The sequence below is a fragment of the Gigantopelta aegis genome, chromosome 14, assembly GCF_016097555.1.
Source record: "Gigantopelta aegis isolate Gae_Host chromosome 14, Gae_host_genome, whole genome shotgun sequence".
In the NCBI taxonomy this organism is placed as follows: Eukaryota; Metazoa; Mollusca; class Gastropoda; order Neomphalida; family Peltospiridae; genus Gigantopelta; species Gigantopelta aegis.
In genome coordinates this window covers 5,229,283-5,255,050 of record NC_054712.1, presented here as the reverse complement: position 1 = coordinate 5,255,050, position 25,768 = coordinate 5,229,283, and the positions used below count along the sequence as shown (strand labels likewise).

General features: G+C 41.0%; 1 protein-coding gene across 2 annotated transcripts; it reads right to left on the bottom strand.

Annotated features, from left to right (window-relative positions):
• Positions 1–425: 425 nt before the first annotated feature.
• Positions 426–17,282, bottom strand: LOC121389032 (serine/threonine-protein kinase pim-3-like). Of its 2 annotated transcripts, XR_005960037.1 has the most exons (9): positions 16,714–17,282; positions 15,106–15,168; positions 11,623–11,729; positions 9,516–9,563; positions 8,490–8,850; positions 5,658–5,834; positions 3,430–3,516; positions 1,786–2,257; positions 426–1,672 (listed from the first exon to the last, which is right to left on the bottom strand). XR_005960037.1 is itself a non-coding variant. In XM_041520630.1 (8 exons), exons 1-8 carry the CDS (start codon positions 16,787–16,789, stop codon positions 2,163–2,165), a joined length of 1,014 nt encoding a protein of 337 aa, XP_041376564.1. In that variant the 5' UTR covers positions 16,790–17,282; the 3' UTR covers positions 426–2,162. The 2 variants fall into 2 exon arrangements, 1 of the variants encoding a protein (XP_041376564.1); XM_041520630.1 differs by having other exon boundaries at positions 426–2,257.
• Between the last annotated feature and the right edge of the window lie 8,486 nt (positions 17,283–25,768).

Below are 25,768 nucleotides of genomic sequence, written 5' to 3'. Positions count from 1 at the left end.
ATGTCTGAAACGAAAGGGAGAAATTTCCATTTCACAAGCCAGATTTAAAAAAACAAACAACATATATATAAAACACCTACATTTGTACTTAAACATAAATCTACGACTAAATCACAATTCGTGTAAGTACAAATAGTACAATATAGCTTGAAATATTCATATTTCATTTTCATTGGTCTACACTAATCCATCTTCTGTAATGATGTACGTTTCTACGTCAAATAGATGCCAAACATATGTAACGTACAACAGGTATAGCTTCTAATTACAAATGTAAACTTACTAAGTTTTGTGAAGTTATAATTGAGTCGTGTCATAATATCGTCTTACTTATCATGACCGTCATCGTCGTCGTCATCATTATCATCGTCGTCGTCGTCATTATCATCATCGTTTTAGTCAAATTGACAAAATAAACCTCTTACAACAGTGTACCATTTTATTAAAAAGTATACGTGCAATGTCAGCAACGCTAACATTAATTTGTGTATTCACATTATAACTTATGTATACAGACAGACATCAGGTGCGTGTGCAGAGGGAATTTGTGTTTAACGACCCCATCCCTCTTCAGCTCCAAGAAAAAATTTCCTCTTTTTTTAGCATGACCCGATTCCCTCTAAAAACGTCGCTCACCCCCTCCCCGCAACACAGTTTCCTGCACACGCACCTGTACATAGTATAATCCATGCAAATATGCATTCGTGTGAACAAGCACGTATTTACCTTTTGTGAACACACGTGCATGATCACATGTACCCTTTATAAACACACGCATACACACAGTGTACACAGTCAAAGGCACACGTGCACACAAATATGCGTACCCGTACATGCACACTCGCATACAGGCGTGCATGTTAAATAATAACAATAATATAATACAATAGAAACAACAAAACAAGATCAGATGAGAGGTTGGTTTTTAAATAATATTACTTAAAAAGTGTAAAATTAACATGATTGTATATCATTATTGAGAGTACTGAGTTAATATATTTAAAACACATCACAGTTAGACAAAACATCCACGACTAAGTCGATGAGTGCAGTATTTTAAAACCCACCAGCCATGCTGGTGTAAAATTGTTTTATTTTAAATGCCAAATAAGAAGATTAATGTACTTCGTATATACTGGTAGTTGTTTTTATTACCCATATGGTCTACATTAAACGGTTAGATACATTGTACATGAAGTATTTCCATAGCCTGGGTTATAACAATACCATGGAACCTGTTATGGCGCATTTCTGACGTCACGAGTCGCTGTTTCAGCTACAAGCTTGCAACAGTCGCCGTTTATGAAATTGACATCATTTCATGTCACTGTAACTGACATCGCTGAATGTTATTAAATTTATTTTCTTGCTTAGAATACCAATGTCTGCATATGTAATGTGTTTGCAGTCGTGTGCCAATGTCTGCAGCAGATATTGTTCACACCCCCACCCCTAATTATATTTGTTCTGTACGTACAAACTGATTTTAAGGTAAAATCTAGTTTGTGCTACTACAAACATTACAGACGAAGGAAAAATGACACTTTTTCCTGTCAATGTTTCCTCAATGGTTCGTCATCGTGAACTATGCCTTTTAAAACCTGCTTGTGGGTCACCTTGAAGTTGACCTCAAATCCAAGATGGCCACGAAAAGTAGGACGACACCAAACACCTTGCTTGTACAGACAGTGATATTCTAAAGAATAAAACATCTTCAATATGTAAGTTTAGTCATTAATAAGAATCTGTTAGTCGTTAACATGTCACAGCGACGACACCAAACACCTTGCTTGTACAGACAGTGATATTCTAAAGAATAAAACATCTTCAATATGTAAGTTTAGTCATTAATAAGAATCTGTTAGTCGGTAACATGTCACAGTGACAGGAAACTCAGGTCAGTCCCTTTTAATGTACTTCTTTCTTTTTATAATAATAATTAGTTGTATTGCCTTAATACACTGCTAATATCACAGCATTTTAACATGGCTTTAGTGTAGAGGAAACCTACAAACATGGCCACCCCGCTCCCTCATTTCCTATAGCTGCCAAATGTCTCGGTAGTTTGGGTTTGAACACTAGTATTCTGTCCATTATGTCTGTGTGCAATTCAGTTTGTGGAAAGTCAGCGCCCTACCACCCGGGTCCTTGGGCGGACTTCTCTACCCCATGTCTTCCACGTCCACGTACTCATTGAATGATACCCTCGAACAGTGCCTGGATATTTCATCTCTGCAGCTGCTGTCATAGCCAATATCTGTAAAGGGACGAAGAAGAAGAAGGAAATGTTTTATTTAACGACGCACTCAACACATTTTATTTACGGTTATATGGCGTCAGACATATGGTTAAGGACCACACATATATTGAAGGAGGAAACCCGCTGTCGCCACTTCATGAGCTACTTTTTTCGATTGGCAGCAAGGGATCTTTTATATGCACCATCCCATAGACAGGATAGCACATACCACGGCCTTTGATGTACCAGTCGTGGTGCACTGGCTGGAGCGAGAAATAGCCCAATGGGCTTAGTAAAGTGACGAAGTCATTAACGTTTCAGATCCTACGTTTTAAACAGCAAGGCCTGTCATTACTTAGATATGCATTGCTTAGATTTTATTTGTTTCTAGATTATCCATTTCCGTAGATCCGACGTATTTCTGGTCATCCTGGTGTTTCTAATACCACGAAATCGATTTTAGATATTTTTACTCTGAGAAGTAACGTGTATGGTGACAAAGTCTAGTCTATTGTTAAGGGTATTTGGACCGTTTCAAAGTCACAGACTTTTCTAACTCTATTGTAACCTTATCCAAATCTATTACAGGTTTGTAGACTAACCAAACTTGGTGTCCATTTTCAAGGGCCGAAACTGGGGTGTGCGACTTTAAACCTAAAACCTATGGTTACGAGGGCGGGCGTGGGTGGGGGGTTAAGAGACAGTAATGTTTAATAATGGAGTGTGATGGACTCTGCGTGTCACGAAGAGCCAAGCAGGTTGACTGATGACTCCATCATGTTATATTATCTATCACCCCCCGCATTCAAACACAAAGTGCAAACCAAAGTCCACTAAAATAGCTTATACAACAAAATGTGAACTACTTTGTCAAACGGGCTGTATCAAATTAATCGTGCAGCACAGCATTTAAGAATACCAATCATCTACAATATAAAATCTTGTTTAAACCAAGTATGCATAACGTCTCTGCCCCCCCCCCCCCCCGAAAAAAAAACCCACAAAAAAACCCAACAAAAAAACAAAAACACAATTCTTAAACAACTCAAATTTGTCTAAATTGCTTTGACGTTTTACTTCGTTATTAACCGACGGTGGTACGCCGTCTGCCCCACCCACTCCCATACATAGATGCTGCCCCTCAATGTAAACTGATCTCCCTAGATACGAGGTCTGTAGATAACACTCACTCATCCAATAGTTTCTGGGTATTTGTTCTAATTTGATCCGTTCCAAAGTACCCTTCGACAAGCATCTGTTTATTAGGATTTTTAGTTCTGTCAAAACGAAAAGAAGAAGCAAAATATAATACCATCTTATTGTATTTTATATGTACGTCACCTTAAAACAAATAATAATAATTAAAAAAAATTAAATAATAATAATAATAAGTTTATTCCAGACATAGCAGTCCAGGTGCGCCCTATACGTAATAGCGGTTTTGCGTCAACAAGCCACAAGGTATCGTAATTTAATCAGCGAATTTTAAATACAATGCAAAATAATGATAGAAAAAAATGTCTACTTTATTTAATTTAAATGAAGTCTCTTTGTTGATTTTTGTTCCATTAGGAACTGAAATTCAGCCAGATGTTTTCGGTGTGTGTGTGGGGGGGGGGGGGGGGGGGGGGTAAATAACGGTCATGGGATCGCTATCTTTCATGTTTCTTTGATATTTAACTATCAGGGTCAATCAAATTCCACTTTGGTTTAAACGGACATACCCTCGTTTTTAAACACTAACGCATATTTTTTACTATTATAACCGTTTTTGATAACTTAAATCATACTTTACTTACATTTTATTGTTTAGGTTATAAATTTCCGTACATTTAAAGTGTTTTTGGTCATCTTGGTGTTTTCAATATCACAAAATTAATTTCTCATATTTTTAAAAACGCACGTGCGTCTGAGAAGTAACAGTTATGGAGTCGAGTTTTACTCTATTTTTAGGGGGTATTTCACCATTTCAAAGTCACAGACTCATGTTTCACTCAGTTGTAACTTTATCCAAATGTGTTAAAGGTTTGTAGATTAAATAAACTTAGTGTTAATGTTCACGGGTTGAAACTAGGGTATGTCCCTTTAATTAAATACGACATCTTAGGACTCAAAATAGACAAAAATATCATCTTTTCTAAATACTTGAAATTTGGTTGACACACATTTCATGCCAATTTGAAAGATCCTATAGGCTTAAGTGATGACACTACTGGAGGTGGAATGGTTGTGGGGGTGGGGATGGCGTCTGTACTCCACAACAACTACGCCTATCACACTACCACCCCGTCACATCCAAATCCAATTCCCATGTAGGACTGTTACTTAAAGGCGACACCATACGACATGAGTGTCTCGTACGAGAATAGCCGATTGCATAGCAACCGATGATTCTGATAAAATCGTAACGGGGTTGTTGTTGTTTGTTTTTTTAGGTTTTTTTGCTTTGCTTTGCTTTTTTTTTTGCTTTTGCTTTTTATTTTTGGAGGGGTTCAAAGTTTATTGTCTTCAGAAAAGAAATACGGTAATGCCAGGTTTGGGGGGCCTGGTATCATTACCTTGCATTAATGTTATAGGATACACATTATATAATAATACAAATTATATGTTATGATATTAATAAACGTTACCACAAAAAAGGAGAGAAGAAATAATAGATGGAATCGTAACGCTGTCTTGTCACGATCGGCTATACGCGTGGCTATTCTCCTACGAGGAACTCGTATCGTGTGGCGTCGCCTTAAGATTAAACGCAATGGATCTCAAGATGTAAATGTAAACGTAATAGATCTGAAGATGTAAACGGCGTAAACGTAATAGATCTGAAGATGTAGATGTAAACGTAATAGATCTGGAGATGTAAACGACGTAAACGTAATAGATCTGAAGATGTAAACGTAAACATAATAGATCTGAACATGTAAACGTAATAGATCTGAAGATGTAAATGTAATGGATCTGAAGATATAAACGTAATGGATCTGAAGATGTAAACGTAAACGTAATGGATCTGAAGATGTAAACGTAATGGACCTGAAGATGTAAACGTAAACGTAATGGATCTGAAGATGAAAATGTAAACGTAATGAATCTGAAGATGTAAACGTAATGGATCTGAAGATGTAAACGTAAACGTAATGAATTTGAAGATGTAAACGTAATTGATCTGAATATCATATTAACAATACAGCCGTGTGTTCAGGATTTTATGCAGGGATGGGTCTAGACTATGGCAAGCGAAGTTTCAGGGGGTGGGGAATGTCGGGCCATGCTTCCAAGAAAAACACTTTTTTTTATATATTTTTTTTATAAATAATATAAAATTAGCTTGAGCAGGGAGGACTTTCCACCCCACGAAACCCACCCCTGCTGCTGCACACGCGCATGCAATAAGGAGCAAGATAAAATATTATACTACCTGGAGATAAGTTGCTTAGCAACCAGGGTTTATCGTTCAGAATACTGTCGCTTGTCCGAAAGGGCATCGTGGCGTGCATCATGAAGTACAGGATGATACCCAGGGTCCACACCGTTGTCGAGCGGGGGTGGTACTTCTTGTGCTGGATCCATTCGGGCGGATGGTACAGTGCGTCGCCTCAATATAACACAACCATTTCATTTCATTTCAACCTATTTTCGTGCTTATACCCAATCACGGTTCAAGCACGCTGTCCTGGACACACACACACACACACACACACACACACACAGACACACGCACACACCTCAGCAATCTGCGTCTGTCCAGAACAGTGCGTTACTTATTAGTGGTTAGTGAGAGAAAAGAGGGTGTAGTGGTCTTACACCTACCCACTGAGTCGATAAAACTCGCTCTGGGTTGGAGCCGGTGCCAGGCTGCGAACCCTGTACCTACCAGTCTTATGTCCAATGGCCTAACAACGCCGCCACTGAGGCCGGTATGACACAGCAATATGCGAATCGGTGCAGCAAGTTCGAATCCTGACAACGGACACTTTGTGTTTTTAAATATATTTACTGGGTCAACGTTTCTGCTGGTGGACTAATAGTCCCCGAGTCCGTTAGCCCTGTTGCAATTAAAATGGTTGTGCATTTATATTAATATAAACTGTTAAAGCTAAAGTTTTGTTTTATTTAACGTCACCACTAGAGCACACTGATTTATAAACAATCGGTTATTGGCTCTCAAACACGCTACATTTTTCCATTAGTAGCAAGAGATCTTTTATATGCACCATCCCACAGACAGGATAGCACATACCACGGCCTTTGATATACCAGTCGTAGTGCACTGGATTGAGCGAAAAAATAGCCCAATGGGCCCACAGGCGGGGATCGATCCCAGACCAACAAGCGACCGCTTTACCACCGAGATACGTCCCGCCCGCTTAATATGAACTGATACATTAGTTTCGAACAGTGTCTGTCAGCATTCGTTTTAACTAACCGGCCTCGGTGGCGTCGTGGTTAGGCCATCGTACTACAGGCAGTTAGGTACTGGGTTCGGATCCCAGTCGAGGCATGGGATTTTTAATCCAGATACCGACTCCAAACCCTGAGCGAGTGCTCCGCAAGGCTCATGGGTAGGTGTAAACCACTTGCACTGACCAGTGATCCATAACTGGTTCAACAACAAAGGCCATGGTTTGTGCTATCCTGCCTGTGGAAAGCGAAAATAAAAGATCCCTTGCTGCTAATCGGAAAGAGTAGCCCATGAAGTGGCGACAGCGGGTTTCCTCTCAAAATCTGTGTGGTCCTTAACCATATGTCTGACGCCATATAACCGTAAATAAAATGTGTTGAGTGCGTCGTTAAATACATTTGCATTTCTTTCTTTCTTTCTTTTCTTTTTAACTACGGTTAATTGCGCTTCCGTTTTTATGTGATAGACATGGATAGCCGAGTGGCTATGGTCGCACTGTTAAACGCCATGAGAATCGGCGCAGTGGGTTCGATTCATGCCACATGACAATTGGTGTTTTTTTAAATATTATACAAGGTGAATCTTGATTCCAGAGAGAATAATACATGAGTGGCCGTTAGATACCAATTTTATCTCACTACGAGTTGTTCTAAAATGTATCTAACGAGCGAAAGCGAGTTTTATACATTTTTAACCAACGTACGTTTGTGAACAACTATGTGTTATCAAAAATATCGCATGGTGTTCTCACCAACGGGTGTGTAAGAAATATATTTTTGTAACAGCGTATCGAACAATTTGTGTTATTTGTAATACAATGACGTAGCATGATCAATAAAACAAAAATTTTAAAATACCAGTTGACAAATTTTGGAATTACGAGAAACTAAAATTGAGGAAGGTACATGTATATTTTAATATTTATCGGCGGAAATAAGTAATTCCAGCACTTTTTAAGATGTTTTTTTTTCTTCAAATCCAAGCATTTTAAATGGGTTTTGACACATTCAAGGTCTTTTCATTATGACGTGACAAATTGAAGGATTTTTTCAAATCTGTATGAACCTGAGGGCCAGGTGGTGTGTAGGGGTTTCGTGGTGGTGGTGTTCTCGCTACAGATGTTGTTGAACTGGAGGGATCCACCCAAACAACCCCGCCACTCACCCTAGTGAATCGTGTTATGACTGTAAGACAGCCCAATATAAGGTGGTGGGGTAAAAGATGTTATTGGTGGGGGGGGGGGGGGGGGGCGTCATGGTCCTCCTCCGGCTATGCCAATGTATTGTTCCTATTTTTATTTGGTGTTTTTCTTTTGTTTTCTTTTTTCAATTTATTGCTTTGTTTTCTGTTTATTAATTGTCGTCTTTTTTATTGTCAGTGAAACAGGTTTTCATGTGACTGTAGATTCAAACCTCTCTCCACCAAATAACAACGTAAACAGAAAATAAAATCCCTTGTTACCCCATCCTTATTCCACCTCTCTCTCTCTCTCTCTCTCTCTCTCTCTCTCTCTCTCTCTCTCTCTCTCTCTCTCTCTCTCTCTCGTTACCCCATCCTTACTTATTTCACCTCTCTCTCTCTCTCTCTCTCTCTCTCTCTCTCTCTCTCTCTCTCTCTCTCTCTCGCTCTCTTGTCACCCCATCCTTATTCCACCTCTCTCTCTCTCTCTCTCTCTCTCTCTCTCTCGCTCTTGTCACCCCATCCTTATTCCACCTCTCCCCCCCCTCTCTCTCTCTCTCTCTCTCTCTCTCTCTCTCTCTCTCTCTCTCTCTCTCTCTCTCTCTCTCTCTCTCTCTCTCTCTCTCTATCTATCTGAATCTCAATTCATGGCCAAGATAATATACTCACCAGGGAGGGTATCGAAGACATTATTCTTTAGAAAAGCGCCATACCCGAAGTTTATAAGTCTGATAAATCCTGCTTGGTCAACAAGAATATTTTTTGCAATAATGCATCTGTGCACAACACCAGCCGTCATAATATTTATAACAACATTCACAATCTGTCGAAACAATCTCCTCGCCGTCGGTTCGTCCATCAGGCCGCGTTGATTAATGACACAGTCCAAATCGGCCACAGGGTCGGGCCGTTCCATTACCACGTTGAAGCAGTCGTAATCTTCAAAATAATCCAACATTTTAATAACTCCCGTTATATGTTTAAGTTTGTCCAGCAGACAAATTTCCAAAGGTACGGGTTTCCCAGTCAACTGAAACATATGTAGCGAAAATTAACTGAAGTGTGAATAGCATTATAATTTCATACAAAAATGGTAGGCATTACGTTCTTATCCCAGAACCCGCTCCAAGACATCAATCACTCTCTCACTCACTCTCTATCTCTATCTCTCTCTCTCTCTCTCTCTCTCTCTCTCTCTCTCTCTCTCTCTCTCTCTCTCTCTCTCTCTCTCTCTCTCTCTCTCTCTCTCTCTCTCTCTTCTATATTACTAAACTATACTTTCAAATTTTATTACAAAGTTACTTACATGTTGTAACGTTTTTCACTATCATGATTGATTTTTCGTAGATAATAAAATAAGTTTTAATTCTTACCTCACCTCGTGCTACAACTTTCTTTTTCAACAACTTTTTAACTGGCATTGCGTTCTTATCCCAGAACCCGCACCAAGACATCAATTTCAATCAATCAATCAATTTCTCTCTCTCTCTCTCTCTCTCTCTCTCTCTCTCTCTCTCTCTCTCTCTCTCTCTCTCTCTCTCTCTCTCTCTCTCTCTCTCTCTCTCTCTCTCTCTCTCTCTCCTATATTACTGAACTATACTTTCAAATTTTATTACAAAGTTACTTAAATGTTGTAACGTTTTTCACTATCATGATTGATTTTTCGTAGATAATAAAATAAGTTTTAATTCTTACCTCACCCCATGCTACAACTTTCTTTTTCAACAACTTTTTAACTGCAATCTGAAAACAACAGCCCATGTACACAAATAAGCAATTTGAAATTTGAAATTTGAAATTTAACAGGTAAATAAGTTAGAATAAAGACAATATAGGCAAAATGTCGTTTGCTGTGCTAATATATTTTACACGTATATATTCAAATTGGTAGTCCAGTGCAGTATTCATCAATTTTGATAATGTTTTCACAGACATACCCTATTTGTGAACTGGTGAGTTAAACAGTATGATTTTAATAGCTTATATTAAACTATACTCTCCTAAAAGGTTATGTTACACACCAGCTACTTGAATATATCTATGACCAATAGGAACATATTATTTCATTGAACACACAGTAAACAGTATTCATACACTGCAATGAAATCACAACCAAAGTTTGACCTTGACCCCAAAACTCAGCCTTCAGTCCAACGTTACGTGAAACTGATAAATCACACGTTGCACGTGGGACGTGCAGCCAAATGTCACAATATACACGCTGTCACGTCGTTACATAGGGGTATAAAGGACAGCATCGGCGATTGTCTCCGACTCATTTAACTATTTAACGCCTCAAGCCGGCGCGAACCAGAGTGATGCTGCCTAACATGGTGTGTGTGTGTGTGTGTGTGTGTGTGTGTGTGTGTGTGTGTGTTGCAGGGTGTATACTACAAAACGAAATCTCATAGACAATAGTAACATGTGTGGCTAAAACTCCTACCTGAAGCGTATCAGTCGACATACACACCACGGATATAAATACTACCACCCATCTCCCTTAAAGTGAATCATAAAAAAAAATGGGGGTCAAGCTGCTCATTTCAGAGAGAACGGGTAGCGTCTATGACTATCCTAGTTCCGCACAAATTGTTTGTTGAGGTGTTTTTTTGGGGGGGGGTTTTGGGGGGGGTTTTGGGGGGGGTACCCCATACATGTTTCAAGCACAATGCTACTTGACACAGTGGTATTAGATGACATAAAATTGGATTTTTTTTTCCCCAGATGAAACTAATCTTTTTTCCCTTGCGCGTGTTTAACCTCACCGTGGTGCAGGCGTGTAACATTCTCTTTGAGAATTGCCAATACAGCACAAATACATTTTGAGTAAAAGTCAGTATCTATCTGTGATGTTTAAATCTTGAATTTTTATATTGATGTTAATCATCACTTTATTTGTTTGCATTACCATAGTTTGACACCCAATAGCCGATGTATTTGTCGTGCTGGGGTGTCGTTAAACATTCATTCATTCATTCATTCTGATCTTTTTTTTACAACCAACATACATTCATCACCAATCACAGGACTTGTGGTGTTAACTTCTCTATCAAAAGTTGGGTGCACGTCGAACTTTGACCCAGCCGGAAGTTATTTAGTTGAGTACTACCTGCAGAGTCGCTATGTTAAGACGTTGGATGCCTTACAGCAACACAGGAAGGACTCGTCAGGCAGACCGAGAGTGACCACCCCATCCCGAGATCGATACAGCCGGTTGCGACACGTTCTGGATCGATTTAGGACACCAGCCTCCACAGCTAGCCAAATTGCTCAACTAAGACGAATTTCTAGCCAAACCGTTATCAGTCGCTACCGGGACGAGATACTGCGGCACCGCGTTGTTCCACGGATTATAATAACGCCACTGCAGGGCCGTAGCTAGCGCGGGGGGGGGGGGGGGGGGGGGGAGCATCGGGGCAATTATAGAAACTTAAAGAAAATTATCTTCTTAACCGTTTAAGGAGTTTTAGACTATTAACTACTCAATTGCTCCCCTCCCCCCCCCCCAATTTTTTTTTAAAAAAATTAAAAATTAAAAATCATAGCTACATCCCTGCTTAGGCTGTTCCGGGAGCGTATTGAAAAAAAACGTCACTGGTATGGGGGGTCGACCGAATCCCCATTGACTACGGGCCTGGCATGCACAAACGAACACATACATAGCAGGCACACACACATACATAAAAGCGTTAGTATATTTATACGTATTTGTAAATCTTTTATCTGTTGTTTTAAATAATGATTCCACCTCCACCGCCAGCCACCACCCCCACCTTCACCCCCACCCACGTGGGGTTATTACCGGGGCGCCGTCACTTATTCTGACTCCAGAGTAGACTTTGTTTTGTCCAATTCTACTCAAGTTTTCACCGATGTCGTAAAGTCTTGTCAAACTTCTCGCATCACCCTCTGAAATACAATATAAGACTTTATATATATATATATATATATATATATATATATATATATATATATATATATACTTATTTGTGTGCCTACATCCAATTATATTTCAAGCACGTTGCACTGCATGAAACAACTAATTTACTTAATTATTTACTTATTTACATACAAGTTGTATAAAAGATCACTTTTACATAACCTTTTATGACCTTTGTCTGAAAAGGTAAAGGCCGTAGAGATGGCCTTTACGTACCTAAAAGGCCCACTTTACAGATAAACAAAAGGTGAAGTAAAGATAATATTTTAGTTAAAGTAAAGACCATCTTTACATGTGCTTACATATCTGTAAAGACCATCTTTACCTTGGCTTCACTGTACGTACAGATCATCATGCAGTGTTGTCCAGGACACGTACGTCAGCTCTCTGGACTGTCTGTCCAGGCAGTGGGTTAGTGCGAGAGAAGTTGATATAGTGGTGTGGGTAGGTACCGCTATGAGAACCTAGTATCTTAAGCATACCGCACACGAGAGTTACTTGAAACTTTTCTCTTAGCTGATAGCTCTCGCGTATAGACGATTTTGCTGAGTTTTTCGTCTTTCGTGGTCGTGAGGAAAATATCTATCGTGTTTGATATTTTTTGGCAACGCGTGGCACATATCTGACCGAATGCGGGTTAATTGAGCTATCAACAGCGGAATTTACCAACTGACCAATAGAAACACAAACATTGCGTCCCATTGACGTCATCGTGACAGTCGTAAGCAAATTAGTGCAGCACTTAACTTATCGAGTGTGGTGAAACTGCTAATAGCTAAAAGCTGAGAGCTAAATGTAACTTTTTGCTCAGTTGATCGCTCTCGTCCCCCTTTCTTTCCCGATGAACCGTTTCAAGATGCGCCAAAAATGACTTAATCCTACGGATATTCAAAATTTAATAGCATCAAAACAGTCTACTTCGCCACCCACGGCAAACCCTTTTCCTATCCTGGGTGAAGGAGCTGGCCCAGGCCGATATCTGTGCACACGACAGGCGTGCGCTACAACAGCCTGTTCTGAATGTGCACGTTAAACCATATCACCTGGCCTGACCTGACCTGACCTGACCACTACACCACTAATGAGAGCCTCATATATACTGATCAATAAACGAGACGCCAGTATTTAAATATATATAATTCGGTTTGCAAAGTGAAAATGAACACTAATACTAGACTAAGACTGTCAACTGCCAGGACAAAGTTGGTCAACTCAGCGGTTTCGTTGTAATGTCCCCCAACTCCCGACTACCGACGGGTGCGCTCAGATTAACAACTAATGAGATATACGACGAGAATCGAGTTGTAAGAGCGCCCAGATTAACAACTAATGGGTTATACGATGAGAATCGAGTTGTAAGAGCGCTCAGACTAGCAACTGGACAGTCGTGTAGAAGTCGTGACAGCAGAACGTTGACCAACTTTCTGCACTGGCAGTTGGTAGTGTTAGCCTAGCATAAGTGTGGTTAATCTACAAACATGACAGGAAGTTACAGTAAAGTGAAGCAAGAGTCCATGACGTTGAAACGGGAGAAACTCTCTCAAACAGACTAGGGCTACTTCTCAAAGGTACATGTGTTTTTATCATTTTGGAAAATGCATTTTGCGGTATTACAAAACACCAGGATGACCAGAAACACTCGGATATACGGAAATCAACAATTTAAACAATAAAATCTAAGTGGTATTTGAGAACGGGAACACGTTCACGAACACGTTCTCGTCACACAACCAGGCGAGGTGGTGTGGTATTTGACAACGGGAACACGTTCACGAACACGTTCTCGTCACACCACCAGGCGAGGTGGTGTGGATTTGACAACGGGAACACGTTCACGAACACGTTCTAGTCTCTTCGAAACATTTAGGAACACGTTCCCTGCACCCAGAGTGTAATGTGTGCGTGCATGCGTGCCGCATATTAAATCCGCATATCAAAACAGCGTCACCCCTCCTCCACCACTCTACAGTCACAAACGCACGCATACACACACACGCACGCATACACACACACACACACACACACACACACACACACACACACACACACTCAAACACAGTATATATATTTTCTTATTAATATTACAGGCCGTTCGTTCAGAATGTAAATCCTAGTTTGGTGCAGTGGTGCTTGGCACGTTGGGTTTTTTTGGGTGGTTTTTTTTTTCATTTCAACTTATTTTCGTGCTTATATCCAATTAAGGTTCAGGCACGCTATTCTGGACACACACCTCAGCTATCAGGGCTAGTGGGTTAGTTGTTTGTGGAAAGTGAGAGAGAAGAGGGTGTAGTGGTCTTACACCTACCCACTGAGTCGTTAAAACTCGCTCTGGGTGGAAGCCGGCAACGGGCTGCGAACCCTGTACCTACCAGCCGTATGTCCGATGGCTTAACCACGAAGCCACCGAGGCCGGTGCAGGGACAAGTGCAGGGGTAATTTAATTGATGCCACCAAATACAACACGGGCCGTCTTATATCAACCAATTCTGCGGTGGATTCTAACAGTGGAAGTGAGCCTGTTTATCTATATATAAAACATTAAACATTGGTCTCTGGGTTCATCTGTTGCCAGCGATCTCTTAGTGTGCGGTCAGTTTGGGATCGATCCCCGTCAGTGGGCTCACTGGGTTATTTCTCGTTCCAACCAGTGCACCACGACTGGCATATAAAAGACCGTGGTACGTGCTATCCTGTCTGTGGGATGGTGCATATGAAAGATCCCTTGCTACTAATGGAAAATGTAGCGTGTTTCCTCTGTAAAACTATGTCAGAATAACCAGATGTTTGACATCCAATAGCCGATGATTAATAAATCAATGTGCTCAAAACCTTTTCGCTTTTACCACATACCGGGATGTAGAGGGCGCTGAGGTGCTTTGGTGGTAGGATTGAACCCTCTCGGTCGACCCCCAACCCCCTGTGGTATATGTTGTCCTATCTTTGGGAATGTGTATATAAAAGACCCATTGCTGTGGGAATGTGTATATAAAAGATCCATTGCTGTGGGAATGTGTATATAAAAGATCCATTGCTGTGGGAATGTGTATATAAAAGACCCATTGCTGTGGGAATGTGTATATAAAAGATCCATTGCTGTGGGAATGTGTATATAAAAGATCCATTGTTGTGGGAATGTGTATATAAAAGATCCATTGCTGTGGGAATGTGTATATAAAAGATCCATTGCTGTGGGAATGTGTATATAAAAGATCCATTGCTGCCGATGGGTTTTCTCTGAAGTCTACATTTTATAATCCAATGTTTGACATCCAATAGACGGTGGTAAATAAACCAATGTCAATGTGCTCTAGTGGTGCCGTTAAACAAAACAAAATTCTACTCTACCTGAATCCAGGGATCTTCTCCGTACTTCCTCTTGCGCCAAGTACTGGTTTTCTACTTCTGGAACTATAATAATAACAATAATAATAATAATAATAATAATAATAATAAAACAATAAATAAAATGCTAAAGATAATAATAATCATCATCATTACATCACCAGCATTGATTCATCATCATCATCGTTATCATTATCGTAACAATTTCTAGAGCCGTGATGATTGGTGTTTACCATTTGGACCATTTAGACCTGCTTCAGCTCGACATAGACATCAACCCTCCTGCCAACCTTTGCCTCCTGTCAGTATGTACGTTTCGGACTTACAAACGTTTTGGCCGTCCTTTATACCTAGTCCGATACTCTTTATTTTCTAAATTGCTCAAAGAACCTTCAAACTTTGGATGAACACTCACATTGTTTGTTTGGCCTCTAATTTTGACCAGACATGTTATTCTCAACTTGTACTAATTTTATTCCAAATTCCGCCCACCTCAAAGTTACTCCCCACTCCCCTCCTGTCCCGGACTTAAGTCACTGGCTGTCAGAGGTTTAGCCAGGGATGGGCGTGTCTCAACCTTCACTGGATACGGGCACGTTAATATAGTTTCCATCCCATCCAGGAGTTGGTCCATGTGCGCGTTTGTCCTTTGTCCCCAAATTCCCGTGTCCACTCTTGCATATACACACATTTGGCAGTGGACAAAATATCAGAGTAAACATGATAAAGATTTTTTTAATTATTATTATTAAATAGGCTCATCACAAACATTTAAACGTTCACAGACACCAATTCTGCTCCTTTATTTTATTTTTATTGTGAAACAGTTATATCCTGCAGGCCCGTACGCAGGATGTTTAATGAGCGGGGGTGGGGTGGATTGGTCGTGATAGGACCAACAATGGCAAAAACAAATAATAATAAATAAACAATGTTTACGTAACGTTATCTAAATTTGATAGGACATTTTTTGGGACCTTTTTGTATTTTGTGTGATGCGTACGCACCCGTCGCACAAAAAACCCCACAACAACAACAACAAAAAAACAAAACAAAACCACACACCCACCAATCAACACCCCCACCCCACCTCTATAGGCCACCCTGGAAGGTTTTTATCACACTATGGAATTGAATGCAACCACCAGTCAATGGAGACTATGGGGAAGCCTCCCCCTGAAAGAAAATGGGTTTGGTTTAGGATTAGGATTAAGAAAAGCATACAGTAATGATAAGATTAATAATTTTGTCAAAAGGTTAACTTTAAAAAAAAAATTAATCTGCAAAACAATTTGGGTATAGCGCCATATCTGTGTTACCTTCTGGCAAAAGCCCTGCCTTGATGAAGCTTCTTATTTTCATTATGACAATGGTCGAAATATTTTGCTGACTCTTTGCATATTATTCGGCACCATAAAACGCGTTGGAGGAGAGAACAACGGAAAAAACTTGAAAGTTAAACCAAGAGATTGAAGATTCTAAACGTCAATTTGTAATGGTAACGGCGTTTTAATACAAACTATTGAAGAAGCCAGGTAATGCATATTCATTCTGAATATAAGTGGTCTCAGAATTGTCAACATCAACAACAACAACAAAACATTAGCTTACCAACTTCATACTTTTCTATAACACATGCAGTTTTACGTTTACTTCTACATACTGAAATTCTAGATCCCATGATCATAGTAGCCTGGTTCTCGTGCCCAATGTGAATCCTCGAGATTATGCGTTACTCTTGGTTGTTTTAATATCAACGGAACCAGTCTAGGATCATGGCAGCCAAACTACGTCATACTAAGCCTCTACGGTCGACCACAGGACAATGTGACGACGTCGTTGTATCTCCATACACACCAAATATAAAATACTTCAGCTTTATTTGCGGTATGTTTTATCTAACGCACAGCATATTTTTCTTCTTTTGTGTTTTAAATTTATCTTAACGTTTTCTTTGCGTTTTTCAAAAATAAACAATTTTCAAACTAAAAAAAACAAACACTGTTCAATATAGAACTGTTAATTTGTTTCATGGGGTAAATGTAATCTAAAATGTTGCATCCTATAACTCGCATAACATTTTTTGAATTTGAATGACGTCAATATATGAATGACGTCACTGCATATTTCCACAACAATAATAAACTCGTCTATGATATTTCTATTACTAAACTGCTATAGTGCGTCCCACGGGTTATTTATGTCTGAGCCGACTGACTTGTAAGTTGCACACAAAAATATAGAGATGTCAACATGTGGCAATTCTTAGGCGTGAGAAAATTAGAAGTCAGGGTCCTGGCTACGTGCTTATAAACATTAAAGTTTAGACTTTAATAAAGTCCAGACTTTAACGTCATGGCAACGCCATTCAAATAGCATTACGTTAAAGCCTGGACTTTATTAAAGTCTAGACTTTAGTTTTATAAGCATGGGCCCAGGACTGCACGCTCTTGGTCGGGTCCAGGGCGAAGTTTTTTGTTGTTTGTTTAAGGTCTCACTACACACATGTCATCTGCCATTGAAACCCATGTTAAATTGCCCAACTTTAAATGAAGATTGCAAACAGAACGGGTTCTCGTTGGCACTAACATACACCATTGCGAACATACATTATATGAGCATTTATTTTCACTCCAAAATTGAGAACATTTCCGTCTCATTTTTTTGCTTTTTGACCGCATCTGGCTGTAATACCGGTCCGAACAGGTGGTTCATTAACCGATTCACTCGAACTGTCTTACGCTATATGCCCATGTCCCAGTGGCGTAACGGGGGGGGGGATATTCCCCCAATCCCGGGAAATTTTTACCTTTTCGCTTATTAATAACATTAAAAAGGTTCCTGTGTCATATCCCACTACACAGGTCCCCCTTCCCCCCCCCCCCCTCCCAATACAAAATCCTGCCTACGCCAGAAGGCTTACCATTAAACATACATATTGTTTTAATTCTTCACCATTTCCTAAAAGTGAATATGTGAGCCATAACTTGTGTCACAATTAGGAACTATAGTGGACCGTCATCAATGAACTCTCACCCGGAAGTGATCTGTGTAGTGAGACCTATGTCTAAAATGGAAATCGAGCGAGTGCAAGTTTTATTAATTAATAGGCCTACGGTTAATTGGTAGCACCCGTGAGTGATTGTTGGTATTGAACCGAGGTTCGATATGCTGTATTATTATTAATAGGTAACAAATTCAAAGACCCTGCATAATCAGCATATCAGGGGCGTAGCGTGATCTGGACCGGGGGGGGGGGGGGGGGGGTGTTCGAATATGAACCAAGTGGACCTTTTTCTATTTTATTTTTTCACCACCAGAAACTGCATATGTATAAACCTGTATGTTTCAGTTCTGAAAGCGGACCATTTGCTTCAGCGGGGGGGGGGGGGTTCGTCCGAACCCCCCTAGCCTACGCCCCTGCATATAATTTCATTCAGCTCTAAAGGATAAACCACGATTATAAAATATTTTTATTTTTAGAAAAAGCGTGAGATTATAGTAACGTTGCGTGAGAGCGTGATGTTTGTTACAAATGCGCGAGACTCACGCCAAATGCGTGAGAGTTGACCGGTATGGTGACAACGTAATACCAATAATAAATTTAAAAGGACACAGTATATTTGGATGCGAACTTAGGTAGTAACACACGAAATATTTGCCATAAACTGAATACTTTTGTAAAAATATTTTCGACGAGATGTTTAGAATTTTTGCGCAATACCTTTATAAGTTGGCTTACAAAACAACCGCTTGTTCCTTAAACCTTGCAGTTCGGTACCTATGACAGTTGTTTGTGCGGGGGGGGGGGGGGGGGTGGGGGTCAAATCATCAGAATATCAGGAATTCATATCGACCAGCACCCGACCCCTTATTACCGCACATAATGCCTTCTACTTCTATGGAGAGTGGAGCGATTTGGAAATTATTACATAGACATGTGGGCCTACTTTGCGAAATAGATTGAAACGTATTTGAGGAAATCTTACGGAAACATTATCAATAATTACTTAAATATAGAGTGGATCAAACTGCACGTTTTGGAAAACACACATACACAGATAAGCACACGCACGCACACATACACACTGACACACACACACACATGCATACATACACACACACATGCACATACATGTATACTGACACACATGCACACACACAAACACATACACACACATGCACGCACACACACACACTGCCACTGACACAAACACACGCATACTCCCACACACAAACTGACAGAAACATGCGCGCGCGCGCACACACACACACACACAAACTGAAAAAATTATGTTTAAAACCCGTCATAATATTAGTTCCAATTTAAAAAAAATAATAAAATAAAATAAAATAAAAAAAAAAAATAAAAATGAAAACTGAAAAGATATTAATACAAAAGTAGCTGTGAATAATCCCCCCCCCCCCCCCCCCCCCCCCCCCTGCGGTTAACCTCAGCCAGTTGTTAAACGAGTCAACACAACAAACAATGAAAGTACTAAGCGGCCACTGGCTGTATACATATGTATTGACTGTGTTGCTATATTAATGTGGGCATACACAGGGCGAGTCATGGCAACGCTGTGTGTACACAGTAAACTCGGTGGTGCAACGGTTGCTTGCGATTGTGAAACGCGAATATGTTTTTCAACCTTTAAAAGTTTGTTGTGAACCGTACATATATGTTTTGTGGGACGGGGCGTAGCCCAGTGGTAAAGCGCTCGCTTGATGCGCGGTCCTCGTCGGAAGACCCGTTTGGCTATTTCTCGTTCCAGCCAGTGCACTAGGACTGGTACATCAAACTCTGGGCTACTAATAGCGAACACCATTATAAAGTGTCTTCCATGTGCTTACCTTTGTCACCCAATAGCCGATTTAATTTTAGTGTTGCAGTGTCTTAAACATGCTTACATTTATTAACTTTTTTTCAGATAGGACAGCACATACCACGACAGCCATTATACGAAACGTTGACTCTTTTTGTGTGTGGATTTTTTGTTTGTTTTTGGGGGGGGTTTTTTGGTTGATGTTGATGTTATTGTTATTGTTTGGTGGGGGGGAGGGGGGTTATAAAAACGTTTTATTATTTTATTTTATTTTATTTTTGTTGTTGTTGTTGTTGTTCTCCTTGTTCTTGATGCTGATGTTTACAGTTATTATACAATTACCAGGCGCGTGCGCGGGGGGAGGGGGGGTTGGGGTCGACCCCCCCCCCCGCTCTCAAGGCGAAAACAAATTTCATATCCCCCCAGACCCCCCGCCACGGGCTTCTCCAAACACCTCGACCCCCCCCCTGCAAAATTTCCTGCGCACGCCCCTGATTACCAATTTTAGGCTGCCGAGACGAATTAATTTATTATTTTATCTGGTAGGTGTGTCGAAGTATTTGTGAACAACCTGTTTTCTACAACTAATTCCTTTTTATCATTCGCATATACTTTGTGAGTAGTAGCAAAGTATTGAATTGTATGCATTGTCCCCCTGAAATCCCCTCATAATAAATACAATCTGATTAAAATCAGCTCTACTGGTCTCACCAGTAGATCTAACAGCATTGCATGGAACCCCATGTCCAGGTGACGTTTCATCTATAAATAACAATTCAAATATCGACCAATTACACTTCGCCGTTTATAGCGTTATTCGGGAGCATACAAATTCTAAAAATATTTGGCGATACTATCTATGCAATAGGCGAACTTGTTGGTCTATTTCAACATTGAAAAAACAGGGGGAAACGTGCAGCAATAAACTAGTATACTAGTATAAACAGATTTTATGGCTATACCATCACGGGTTTTTTCGTCTTGTAACGAATTTTATATAAAATTTTATATTGAAATTAGTTTCCGGCATACTTCGTAATTCACCCGAATCATTTCGTATACCCCACGGCATAATCCCGAATGTTTTCGAATTCTTTTCAAATCACTGGCATGATTTTGCAAGTAAGGTTTTGATTGGTCGAATGAAAGGTCAACTGGACAGTAGCTCCAACGGGCTGCTGTTAGATCCACATGTAATAGTGGAGCTAATTTTAATTAGATTGTAATAAATATATATGACATAATACAGTAATTATTTTTGTGGACAAAGTTGATAGAAAACCGGCCTCGGTGGCGTCGTGGCAGGCCATCGGTCTACAGGCTGGTAGGTACTGGGTTCGGATCCCAGTCGAGGCATGGGATTTTTAATCCAGATACCGACTCCAAACCCTGAGTGAGTGCTCCGCAAGGCTCAATGGGTAGGTGTAAACCACTTGCACCGACCAGTGATCCATAACTGGTTCAACAAAGGCCATGGTTTGTGCTATCCTGCCTGTGGAAAGCGCAAATAAAAGATCCCTTGCTGCCTGTCGTAAAAAAGAGTAGCCTATGTGGCGACAGCGGGTTTCCTCTAAAAACAGTGTCAGAATGACCATATGTTTGACGTCCAATAGCCGATGATAAGATTAAAAATCAATGTGCTCAAGTGGCGTTGTTAAATAAAACAAACTTTAAGTTGATAGAAATCTTTTCTAAGTGTCACTGTCTAGCCTGGATTTGTATTTTTATAACATGTATCTCGTTCCAGCCAATGCGCCTTGACTGGTATATCAAAGGTCGTGGTATGTGCTATACTGTCACTGGAATGGTGCTTATAAAAATATTAGGAATTTAATAGGGCGGTGCGCTGCTCCTATCCTAGGGTATGCAACATGGTTCTATACCATACTTGTATGCGCTAGGTTTCTAAATTAAAGTGGTGCCAGCGTCTGATGAATGGCATAACGTTCTGTTTCTCCAGGATTATGGAGAGGCGCCCCTGGACTTGGAATCGCCAGGATACGTTTTTATATTGCCAGACTCACCAGACGCTTAATTTTCCCTATTTAAATACTTTTTTTTTTTAATTTATTTTTATTTATTATTATTTTTTTTTTTTTTTTTTTTTTATTATTATTATTATTTTTTTTGTTTTTTTTTTTTTTTTTTTTCCTTCTCTGGTAGAATCGTTGGCCCTTGGGCCTAATTTTTGATGGGGGCACCGAGACTGGAGGGCACGACGGTTGGGTTGGCCGGCGGGGGTGCTGGGTGGGTGGGGGATACTCCACCGGAAGATGGTTAGGGCGGTAGGCGTAGGCGGTTTTGGTCGTAAGAGTTGTTAGGTTTGTCCGGGGGACTGCCCCCCCCCCCCCGGAACCTTCCCCGGTTTCGGCCACACCGAAGTCCCCAATACGATGGGTGCCCCTAAGGATGGGGGCACCGAGACTGGAGGGCACGACGGTTGGGTTGGCCGGGGGGGTGCTGGGTGGGTGGGGGATACTCCACCGGAAGATGGTTAGGGCGGTAGGCGTAGGCGGTTTTGGCCGTAAGGGGTGTTAGGTTTGTCCGGGGGACTGCCCCTCCCCCCCCCCCCCCCCCCCGGAGCCTTCCCCGGTTTCGGCCACACCGAAGTCCCCAATACGATGGGTGCCCCTAAGTAAAAACATATTTTCCTATTAAAAAAAAACCTTTTTTTTGTGGCTGAAGCCTAACCTCTTAGTCACCTGCCACCTCTATTTTGAGGGCTAATTAATATATTTAAAAAATTATTTTAAAATATATTTATATTTAGGACTGCCCGATCTAAATTTGCGTTACAAATTGTTAGTTGTTTGCTGTATATTAAATATTGTTTGGGAAAATAACGCACAAAATTATTTATTGTAAAGTCCTTTTTCCCTGTTTGGTTAAATATCAAAATTGCCCCAGTAATTGTTCTGTCCCAGGTTGGACTACTGGCATCCGGTGGCCGAACCTGGGATAGACATGCTCGAAACCTTCGTGGTATAGGAGCATGTAAATATTTTATTGATTGATTATAAAAATATTCCTTGCTACTAATGACAAAATGTAGCGGGTTTTCTCTCTAAGACTACATGTATATATCAAAATTACCAAATGTTTGACATCCAATAGCCGATGATTAATAAATCAATGTGCTCTAGTGGTGTCAGTAACCAAAAACAAGCTTTAACTTTACCAACATGTAATATAGTAAGGGACGTATTATGAGAACACGTCAAACCTAGTTATGGTGTCACCTCGACTACCCGATTGTACCACACGGTTAACCGTTCGATACCATGATTCAGCAAAGTCTGCGTGCTATAAAAAGACGGTCGCCCGGACGGTCGGCAGTGTATCGGTCCCACAGAAGGTCGGGCGACCAACCGACGTGGGAAAGACGCTCCGGGAAACATGGTATTACACAGACAATGCTTACTTCGTAACTGAACCGCTTTCTAGCGTGTTCTTTTCACATCATGTCGAGGACATGAACACCCCCCCCCCCCCCCCCCGGTCTGAGGGGCTAGTCTCCCATAGCAACCACGTCATGCACGTGCTAGTGGTGGGAGTCGACCCCCCGAGGGCCCCATCGTGTACAGACTGGAGAGCGACGTGAGTTCACATCTCGCTTCTTGTTTGTACCTGACGGGGTCTGGTTTATCATCGATGGATAAAACAACCACTACAACGACACACGAGACGGGGGCCGATCCAGTACTAGGAGGGTGTATTTCAAAACGAAAGGACGACGTATCCGAAGAGGTAAGTGTGTACTTGCTTTGGCAACTGATTAAACTATTAAACATCAAAGGAAACGTTACTCTCTGTTATTTTTAAGGTAACTAAAAATGTGTTTTGATTATATGTATGATAATCGACCATACGGTAAAACGTGTGATAAACAACAGGCTGTAGAAACTAAATTTCAAAACGCGATAACTGTCTAAAATGCAGACTAATCATTCTTGTACCACGCTTTGGTGTCGGCCCCTTCAATTTTACCCGTGGTGTATCCCATAGTTAGACCACGGGCGTGTCTGACCTAACGTTTAGCGATTGCTGTATGGCTGAAGAAAGTTACGCCTACAGGTCACATATAGTTCAGCAGGAAGTAAATTAGAACATGTTTTAAAAAGTAACACTTTCACTAACATTACTAATAAAGCTACAATATAAATCTGTAACGGGGTCGTGGTACAAGCTAGTTACATCATTCTTTTCCGAGAGATTTGTCTAGACAGACCACGGTTATAGCGGCCGTTGAGTGACGGGTGTAATCAATGTAATACATTTTTTAATTAGTTCCACTATTACATTGGATCTAACACCAGCCAGTTGGAGCTCATGTCCACCAATCAAAACCTTACTTGCAGAATCCTGGTTAAGACATATGGTTAAGGACCACACAGATTTTGAGAGGAAACCCGCTGTCGCCACTACATGGGCTACTCTTTCCGATTAGCAATAAGGGCTCTTTTATTTGCGCTTCCCACAGGCAGGATAGCACACACCATGGCCTTTGTTGAACCAGTTATGGATCACTGGTCGGTGCAAGTGGTTTATACCTACCCACTGAGCCTTGCGAAGCACTCTCAGGGTTGGGAGTCGGTATCTGGATTAAAAATCCCATGCCTCGACTGGGATCCGAACCCAGTACCTACCAGCCTGTAGACCGATGGTCTGACCAAACGCCACCGAGGCCGGTGTCTTGATCAGAGTTTAGTGCCGGAAGCAAGTAGGTTACTACGTCTTCGGATGTACGTGTTTCTTCCACTTAGATACCCTCTAGAAAATCACCGTACACTGTACCGGATAATTAAAAAAGCAAACAGTTCTGCAGGACACCGTCTTACAGGGTAGAAAAGAAATGTTTAGCCACAGCTCGACTAATTTTGAAATCACTTTTTTTACTTCTGTATTTGATATGGTAATTGTGTAAAGTGGTTGGGGTCGTAATACGTCAGTGTTTGTGGTGGTGGTGGTGGTGCAATCTTTACCATTCGCCGCTCAAGATTTACGGTTAAGGTTTGTTTTGTTTAACGACACCACTAGAGCACATTGATTTATTAATCATCTGCTACTGGATGTCAAACGTATGGTAATTTTGACAGTCATAGAGAGGAAACTCGCTACATTTTTTTTTCCATTAGTAACAAGGGATATTTTATATGCACCATCCCAGACAGAATAGCACATACCACGGCCTTTGATATACTAGTCTTGGTGCATTGGGTAAAGCGAGAAATAGCCCGATGGGCCCACCGACGGGGACCGATCTCAGACCGACCGTGCATCAAGCGAGCGCTGTACCACTGGGAAGATTTACCGAATCTATCTTTGCTTTGACTAGTTGAAATACTAGTAGATTACTAGTAATACTAGCTGAAATACTAGTAGATTAGATAACAATCGACAAATTAAAATATAAAACCATCTTAGTGTTTTGTTGTCACTCGTTATAGGATCGAACCATTTTAGAGAGAGGGGGTGAGAGAGAGGGGTGAGGGAGAGGAGGTGAGAGAGAGGAGGTGAGGTGAGGGAGGTGGGGAGAGGGAGAGGGGGGTGAGAGAGAGAGGTGAGGGAGAGGAGGTGAGGTGAGGGAGAGGGGGTGAGGTGAGAGAGAGGGGTGAGAGAGAGGAGGTGAGAGAGAGGAGGTGAGCGAGAGAGAGAGAGACAGAAAGAGATAGATTCTATAGAGAAAGAAGGGGGGGTGGAGGGAGAGGAGGGTGTTGGTGGGAAGACGGGAGAGGAGCGAGGTTGGGAGAGAGATAGAGAGGGTTGGGAGAGGCGGTATTGAAGACAGAGGGGGTTGGAAAGAGGGAGAGGGCGTGGGGAGGTTGGAGGGTGGAGAGAGG